Raw genomic sequence first — 9664 nt, 5'->3', positions numbered from 1 at the left:
TGATAGGTAGATAGAGAAAAATACGCTTGGGACCTCAAGTTAATTCAGAACTATAAACAACTACGTGTCCAAGAACTTAATTAACCCTAAAGGAATCAGTTAAATTTCTATAAAATCATGTTTAATTTACGCAACTGGTTAATCTTAAAAAGCTATTTCTTTATTTAAACATATTATTATAAACCCATTGTAATGAAAAAAGGGCTAAAGACTTTTTAAAAAAAAAGAGTGTAGATGCACTGAATCTGTAGAAAAGAATCTCATTCCTACCCACGGGCTGTCCATGGTGATGGGTAGGTGAAGCTCGGTGTCCTCGATGACCTTAAGGATGAGTTCCCTAGCCTCTATCCTGTATTTGACCACGTCTGCCAAACATGGCCACTGCAGGCGTCCGCCGAGTCGGTAGTTCTCCTAGACAGTTGGATGTAATTAGTTATTCTTAATGGTTTTTTGCACCCCCATCAACATAATTTAGGCAATTTAAGATATATGATGGTACACGGTAGGCACTTTGCTCTTGTCTCTCAGGGCCACCGAGTGCTATGTCCCAGTAAAAAAGACGGGGATTCTCTATAAAATATCTCCCCCTACTTAGACATCAAACTACTTATTAATTATTTTGTGTGTGGTTGAACAAGATAATAATATAGTGGTGATAAAAAGTGATTAAAAAATGGAACCACACTACGCGTTTGATCGGTTCGTCTTTCCTGTAGAAAAATAATGATCCTTTCTACCACGAAATTGAAATGATAAAGTATTTGACAAATGAAACAAGGTGGAAGGATTATTTCTCAGAAGAAAAAGTATAATGCTATTTATGTAAAGCAAACAATTAAGACTAATCATTGTTTTGTTTTATAATCATTTGCCGTGCAATGAGAGGAGTCATTTACACTTTTGGAAACATTTTCACTACTTTAAGACTTCAAGAATAATGTTAAAAGTCGAGCTGTCCTTGGTGTGGTTGGTTGGGATGCTCCACTGGTAGGTCCTGCTGCTTTTCTCTCTTTGTAAGTAAATTATCTATGCATGTCTATCTTGGGCTTTCCGAGCACCAAGAGGCAATTAATGTGTCAATGTGCTTCTCTTTACCCAAACTAAACTTCACGTCATGTATATCTTCCACTAACAATAGCGCTGTTCAGTTCCATTCCTTCTTTTAGCATTGACAATTATTTCTGTCACAAAAATGGCTAGTTAACGTAATTTTGGAGGTCATAATGAGCATTTAATGCATTCAAGTTGCAATTGTCTAGATCTATGGGGTTTTTTTTCAACGGAATAAAAGGTTCATATTGTTTGTTGTTTTCGTTACTCACTTTATTATTGTACTTCTTGTTTCTTTTTCGTTATTGTTCGAGTGCTAACGTGATGTTAAATAGGGGAGTGGGTGACTCATTTACAACACAATGTGTTGTTAACAAGTGTTCATTACACCAAAGATAATGCCAAATGAATAATTCTGAGTTTCAACACACTACCTCCGCCATGACGATTTCTGGCATGAAATATCTCACTCACACGTGTTACCCCATAATGATTAAATGGGAGTCAGAGCTGAACGAACGTCAGGGACATCTAAACTGGGATTTAGCCCCCTACCCCTCATCCCTCAGATAAAAACAACCACCATACTTTGCACTAGAATGTAGATTACAATAATTAACTCTCACCGTGTCATCCCAGGCGAGCTCATTCACCCCAGTCTCGAACATCGTCTCGTATTCCAAGTTGATTCGTTTCTGTATGGTGAAATGGTGAAATGTTGAAATGTTGAAATGGTATAGGTTTAACGCCCCTATCAAAACTATTAGGTTATTAAAGAGGCGGGGCCTCCTAGTTTAACGTCCGTCTCCGAAAGGACGGAGCCAAGTGGGAAATTCGTGTAAAGTGCCTTTCCCAAGGACACAACGTCGGACCGAGCTCAGGCTTGAACCTCCGAGCCCGCAATCTCCCGTTTCTGTTTGGCATACATTGAGAAAACGCGAAACAAAGAGGAGTTATTATGATATAATGTTTGATTTCTACTAGATTATAAAAATGTACTACGCCCCCATTGACAAAAACTAGATAGTGTTCCAGTCTGATTGTCAAGAAAAACCCTGGCTGACCTGGATACACTGTGCTTACAGACAGGTGGATAGAGAAACTACCTTTTCCATGCAGGATTCAGGTTTCTGCAAGCATGGGCAAAAAGTCTAACGGTTACTTAAAAGAAGCTATAAAAGTTCCAAGAGACACAGTTTGATCTACTTTCCAAGTCATCATTGCCAGAACAATAACTCCCATCGTTCCAAAGATAATGCATAAGTGGTTGGCGGGTGCTCTGGTGTGGTTTGCTTCTTCTGTTCTACCAAACATTTATCGCCCTTATTCCCCCTTCTTCTTTTTCATGTTTGTTACCCTCTTGTAACACCTCAAATCTTCAAGCGCTCATATGACCTTATGCAGTTGCGAGCGCCGTAAAACCTCCACTAAAACTAAATCTAAAAGATAATGCGTCCTGCCATATTATGATACATTGTGTCTGCAGTGATGATTCGTTGCTCTAGAAACAAAGAATATATTTTATCTGTTACGATATGATCGCGACTCAGTAAAATGGTGGAGGGGTGTGGAAATTTCTCATCATTCCAAACTTGAGAATAACTCTTCGCCAATTTGAACCATGACTCCTCGTGCATTTAACACAGTGTTGCCAAACACTTTCTTCAAAAAGCTAGGCTTGTTGTTCGAATCGTGATTTGCCCTTTAACTCCCTGTCCGCGTCCCAAAAAAAGTTTTGTTTCAAAAGATTCTGAAGATTTTGGTTACTGGCACTTTTCTTCCTCTATCTCTCTTACAGCGGATAGATTGCCTCGAAAATCTGGCTGTGTCTCTCTTTTCCTCTCCTCTGTTTACCCTCCCTCCTCGCCCACCTTGCCCTACCCATCTCTCTCTCTCTCTGTCTCTCTCTCTGTCTCTCTCTCTCTCTCTCTGTCTCTCTCTCTCTCTCTCTCGCTCTCTCCTTTCTCTCTCTCTCTCCTTTCTCTATCTCTCTCTCTCTCTCTTCTCTCTCTCTCTCTCTCTCTCTCTCTCTCTCTCTCTCTCTCTCCCCCTCCCTTTCTCTCTGCCTCTGCATCTGTGTCTGTCTGTCTGTCTGTCTGTCTGTCTGTCTGTCTGTCGGTCTGTCTCTCTTCCTCTCCTCCCCCCCCTCTCTTTCTTTCTCTCTCTCTTATTTTCTTTCTTGTCTGTCTGTCACTCACTTTCTCATTTCTCTGATGGTGTTGTCTATGCAAAAGCACACGATCAAACATGGCGATACCGGCTACCTATTCTAGTCCGAAAACCCCAGTCTATATCCCTCCCCCCTCCCATTCCCTTACTTCATTTTCCGCTACGAACATAGAAGAACCACCCCCACCCAAAAACAACAACAACAAACAACAACCACCCAACAACAACAGCAACAAAAAAAACAACAACCCGACAAAATAAAACAAAATATAAACAACCAAAAAACCCCCCCAACAAAACAAAACAAAACCTGGAAAAAACTAAGAGTTCTAAGTTTGATGCTTTTCTTCCCCATGTCTGGGCATCTTCTACTCTTTGCTCTCAAATGTTCCTTAAAACATAATATTATGCACGCACCTGCACTATAGTGGGGGAAAAAATTCGTGGTGCAACTTATTGTCAAATATTTCTTTAACTATCAAACATAGTCTTCAGATTTTTCACAACGACTTGTATCAATTTGTCTGAACAAATCACTTTATTGGAAATATCTGACAGATTTATTCTAGAAAATTCATTAATAAACACTAATAAAAAATTCCAGTGAGTGGTTTCTACAGATTTTTGAAGGTTTACAGCTGGGACAATATCGCTTTTAAAAGCAAGTTCGTCATTTTTTCCCCTTTTAATATTGATCGCATGCTTTGAGAATCTTTAGTGCAAAAAAGTGTTCCCCCTAAAAGTGATTTTTTGTGTCAAGTTTTTCAACTAAAATGTCATTTGTTAGATTGACGTAAGCGAAATGCGATATAGAATGTGTGTGAAAAGCGGGAATTGTTGTGAACAATCCAATCTTCCGGGTGATTGAGTATTGAACAATTTTGTATAAATTTATGAAAAAAAAGTTGATATTATCTACCCTCTATTGCTGTGGAAGAAATGATTAAGTTAAGACAAACTAATACAAACTGTTGTGCAAATTATGGGCAACATTGATTCACCCGTTAAGGAAATATTTAAATATAGGTTGCGCAACGAATGTTTTGCCCGTACAATAAAAGATAACATAATTTTAGTTTTAAAATATATTAAATAACAGAAACAAGAGTCCACAAGGCAAAATCCAGATTTAAAGCACACCCCCTCCCCCCATCCCCTTCCCAAACGACAAAAGGCAACAAAACAACCCCACACAACTCAATATAATATGAATAACAAAATCCCATCCCCTCCCCTTTCCCCTAAAAAAATGTTTAGCCCCTCTCACCCTCAGAAGCCCAGCCAGGATGAGCTTGTTAATGAAGACCACAGCCGTGTGAGCGTAGTAGAAGATGAGGGGGAGTCGGAGTTTATCCGGGTACACGTAGAACACACTTTCATCTGAGAAAGGACAAATCATAAGTAATTCTCGTTTTTAAAGAAATATTTTCGTTGATACAAATTACAGCTGTCGTTCAACATGTAATACAGAAAAAACAACAACTGAAATATATATATATATATATATGTTATATAATTTTCTTTAAGAAATATACATTTAGCCTACTTATAAAAAAAAATTAATTCCTACGTAATCTGGGCTATACATGTCTGTATGAAAATATGCGTCGTATACTTTTACTTTTCAAATATCGGTACATAATTTATCATAGGGGAAAATAGATTATGGGATGTGCACGAAGATTTACCTACATACTCAAGTAAAGTGAAATCGAAACGTACCTTTCAGGGCTAGGAATAGGCTTTCATTGAGGTCGTAACTGTTGTTAAAGTACTCCTTTATATCCCTGAAATGATCGACATATTTTAATGACATCAATGATCTGTTAGAGATATTGCAAAGTCGTATGAGCCTTCGGGGATATAGACAAGACAACTACATTTGAGAAAAAAAAGTACCTCAATATTTATAATATTTTGATCTATGGATCAGCTAGCATTGAGGAAAGACATAAAGAGAGAGAGAGAGAGAGAGAGAGAGAGAGAGAGAGAGAGAGAGAGAGAGAGAGAGAGAGAGAGAGAGAGAGAGAGAGAGAGACAGACAGACAGACAGACAGACAGACAGACAGACAGACAGACAGACAGACAGACAGACAGACAGACATATACACAGCCAGACAGACAGCGATATGAGGAAAAAACGAAAGGAGAAAATAAGCAGACACATAAGGGGCAAAAAGAGAAGAAAGATAAGATAACGCTTGGCACTGAAAGTCAAAACATAAGTGAATTGTGAGTGTGTGTGTGTGTGTGTGTGTGTGTGTGTGTGTGTGTGTGTGTGTGTGTGTGTGTGTGTGTGTGTGTGTGTGTGTGTGTGTGTGTGTGTGTGTGTGTGTGTTTGTGAGGGGGGTGTCACATTGACAGACAGACTGGCAGACATAGAGATAGACGACAGACAGCTAGATAAGTTTTAGTTTTAGTAAGGTTTTACGGCGCTCGAAACTGTATAAGGTCATACGAGCGCCAAGGGGTGTATGTCAACAGAGAAGTCCAAGCGGGGAATCAGGCTTACTCTGCTCACCTCGTTAGCCTCAACAGCACAAAGCCTGCTTCGACTGTCAAGGCACCTCGGAATTAGCAGTTCACAAGAGAGTAACAAACATTCAGAAGGAGTAGAGGAAAATGAAGATAGTAAGGATGAGGAAAGAAAAAGCAGCAGTTCCCCACAGTTATTCCGGCACAGTATTAGCATGACATTGATAAATCAGCCCCTCCCCAATTCTACTGTGCATAAGAACATGTTAATATTCCCGCTTTGGGAATTACCTAAAGACAACTTCAGTCAGTAGCACTGCCCTGGTGAGGGTAAGATAGATAAGTAAACAGACCGACAAGCACGTAAATAGATGGATGGATGGTAGGATAGATGGATGGACGGATGGATGGATAGATGGATGGATGGATAGATGGATGGTTGTTTGAACGAAATCCACACAGGATGGAACGGTTTTCAACTTACTCTTTTGTACACGTCGCTAGGTTCAGAGGAGGCAGACACTTGAACGTTTTCTGACCAGTTAGGATCTTCATTTTGCTTGAAGATTTTCTGTTAGAAACAAATCGTTGAAAAGAGAGATTATAAGGCCTACTCTTTATGCACCCGTTTCAGCGAGCTTTGTGCTATCTCGTAGTAACTCTTTTTTCCGATTTTAACATGAACCAATTTAAAATAATCGAACAGAAGTTACCAAAACGGTCGTTAGTATAGTACAAAATAGAGCTAAAGTTCTTCAGAACAATGACATTTGCCGTAGTAATTTTTGGGTTCAAAGGGAACGTTTTACAACTGCTTTGCTAACTGCGAAGAAAACTCTAAAATGTCGAAAATAGGAGTTTGTGAAAGAAAGCCCCATTAGCTTGTTAGCTGCTGCTGTGTGTAGGTGACGAGCGAAAATACAATTCTATGAGAATAAAGCATCGAATTACCCAAACTCTGGAGGGACAACCTGAACTTCTTTTTTTAAAAGAAAACCTTATATCACTTAAACGGGGTGTTGAACTCCTACCATGCTGTGTTGGTGGGAATAAAAAACTATCTACCCACGTAATTCACTCTCCCAACTGGTTAGAATACAGGCTGTGGGAGCAAATGATACCGTGCGCCAATCGAGGAGTTTACGAACGGAACTACTTACCTACTCACGATATTGGCACGAATCAACCTATAACTTGCATGGACACGACGTGCCTCCCGTGGGCAAGATCACAAGTGGTTGCAACACACGTTATGAGAGCAGGGTGGTACCTCGCAAGCTGTTAAATTATGTTAAACTATTTTCAATTCTGTATTGTGTGAAACTCAATTGACACATTGTTATTACCAGGGGCGGCTCGTGGTTTGTAGAACTGGCCGACTGTCATCCACATCGATCCCATCCCCTCCCCCCCCCCCAGGCCATAAAACATCGACGCATCTACATAATGGTAATGAGTTTAGATACAATTAAGATAGTCTAAAGAAATAATTGATATCGTACCAATGACACGACGCTGTCCCGTGCAGATAAAGTCTAGAATGACATACAACAGTATTTAAAATGTACATGCACTGAACATGGCAACACTTCTCAGAAGACTGCATAAGGCTGTGAAGAACTGTATCAAATGGTAATTACAGAATCAGAACCCAGTGTCTGGCGGGGATGAGGGCATAGGGGAAGGGGGGGGGGGTGGTGTTGTTTTGTGCTGCCCAGACTCCGCCTGCTGAGTTCGCTCGCTAGTTTCGGCTAACACTCTTTTATCCTCAGTAAAATTTCGTCTATACGAAACATGAATGACCAGTTCTTTAAAGCGTCGGTCTGCCAGAAGGTTTCAGTAAGAAGTAAGTGACGAATAGAACGTCAAACAGAACCATGGGTGACCAAAAACCTATAGGCAATACGAATTAGAGCAATCTTAACAATACATGTACTGACTGTAACTATGGACAGTTTTGCTGTTAACGTTACTGATGAAATACTAAGAAAAAAGAAAGTGAGAAGCAACCACCTCTTAGCCCTGCCCCCTGTAAGCCTACGTTACCCAAAGACATACTTTCCACACACACATATTCAAAGTCTCGACCTGCACTCGCCATGTTAAAATATGAAACCCGTGTTGCTGTCAATTGATACCTTACCAATGACGCTGTCCAAGCTGATCAAGTGTAGAACCAGATATATTAAATTGTGTACTGTACACTGCACTAACCCCCCCTCCCCCTCACACGTACACATACACACACATTGAGCAGATTTAGCACACAACACTTTCTGTATTCACATGTATTCAAAAGTTCTTCGCTTCATTGCTCACCTCAGTTCGAAGAACACGTCTAATTTCTATATGGGGCACTGTGTCGAGCTATTTAGAGAAGTTATAGTCTAGCGGGGGTGAAGGTGGAAAAGGGAAGGGGAAAGGGAGGGGGTGTATTATTTTAAGCCCAGACTCTCTCTCTCTCTCTCTCTCTCTCTCTCTCTCTCTCTTTCTCTCTCTCTCTCTCTCATACACATACACACACACACTCTCTCTCTCTCTCTCACACACACACACACACACACACACACACACACACACACACACACACACACACACACACACACAAACAGACAATTGTCTGTCTGTCTTCTCTTTATTTGAGTGTATGTGTATGTGTGTGTGTGTGTATGTGTGTGTGTGTGTGTGTGTGTGTGTGTGTGTTTCTGTCATCTGTGTGTGTGTTTGTGTTGTATGGGCGCAGTTTTGGGGCAAGGTGGTTGGGGGGGGGGTAGGTAACGATGAGTTTTGAGTTTTATAGCTGTTCAATTATACAACCCACGAGCCGCCCCTGATAAGAATAGGAATAATAATAATAGTAATAATATGATAGGTATCTTGCTGCTCTCTCTATGCTACTACTACTACTACTACTACTACTACTACTACTACTACTACTACTACTACTACTGCTGCGCACACACACATAAATACATACACCCTCACCCTCACACACACACACACACACACACACACACACACACACACACACACACACACACACACACACACTCACTCACAAACACACACTTTCCACCTTCCCAGTGCAGTTTTTTAGAAGTTAGACCAAAGATGCAGATGGTCAATGTTCAAATCCGAGTGGGGTGTACAAATCGTCTTCCTGAAAATATTTCCCCTCATCCGGGTGTAGCATATTCTTTTTCTTTGAAATGGTTCTTTTAATTAAGTGAAAACAATACTATCAACACAGTTTTCACGTGATGTTAGATAATAGATAACGTCTTACTTTTTAAAAAGCATTAATTCAATTATTCCTTCATTCACTTATACGCGGGTAGTTGGAGGGTATCAAAGATAGGCTTTACTTTTATTATTTTCCTCTGTTTTTACAGCCTAAATATCTTACTTTTTCATAGCACTAAATGGCGATTATTGCATCTAATGTGGTTCTCTTTACTCAAAGTAAGAAAAAAAAACCAAAAACAAAATGCAAAACAACGTAACTCCAAATAACAAACAAAAAACCAATAACCCGCAAACGGTCTTGCTTTCATTTTTTGGTTTATTTCATTCATTGGTGTCATACTTAATCCTGTGCTTTTTTCCCAGCTATCTCAGCGACCTGCATGTGTATAGGTGCTCTTCAGTGATGGGCCAATGTTCGTTTTTGCTTTCACCTATTCGGACTAGCGCTCTGCTTGGTCTTCACAAAACACTTACGGGCACCATACTCCTTAAATCAGGGAGCGAGACTTCAATGAAGAAATTTACGTGAGTCTAACAAGAGTGGGTATTTTACTTAGATCTACTTATGATCCTTCTGTATAAAAAAAAACCAACAACCGCAAATTCATTATTGTGTAAGAAAATACTTGTATTATTTAGCTTGTCTTGAAGAATATGCAAGGATGGCAGTCCAATCAGAATATGTTTAAGATAAGCACATAACTTCAAAATAATATGATTATAA

General features: G+C 39.8%; 1 protein-coding gene across 1 annotated transcript in view; it reads right to left on the bottom strand.

The window, feature by feature from the left end:
* Positions 1 to 6249, bottom strand: part of LOC101855341 — a 10423-nt gene extending 4174 nt beyond the window's left edge. Inside the window, exons 1-5 of the mRNA XM_035970063.1 lie at positions 6179 to 6249; positions 4942 to 5006; positions 4487 to 4599; positions 1677 to 1745; positions 271 to 411 (exon numbers count right to left, since the gene is read on the bottom strand). Coding sequence (XP_035825956.1) covers positions 271 to 411; positions 1677 to 1745; positions 4487 to 4599; positions 4942 to 5006; positions 6179 to 6249 — 459 coding nt within the window. The remainder of the gene's footprint in view (positions 1 to 270; positions 412 to 1676; positions 1746 to 4486; positions 4600 to 4941; positions 5007 to 6178) is intronic.
* Positions 6250 to 9664: the final 3415 nt, after the last annotated feature.

Source organism: Aplysia californica, unplaced genomic scaffold (genome assembly GCF_000002075.1).
Source record: "Aplysia californica isolate F4 #8 unplaced genomic scaffold, AplCal3.0 scaffold00216, whole genome shotgun sequence".
Classification (NCBI taxonomy): domain Eukaryota; kingdom Metazoa; phylum Mollusca; class Gastropoda; order Aplysiida; family Aplysiidae; genus Aplysia; species Aplysia californica.
Note: the sequence above shows the minus strand (reverse complement) of the source record. Positions and strands in the feature narration are given on the sequence as shown.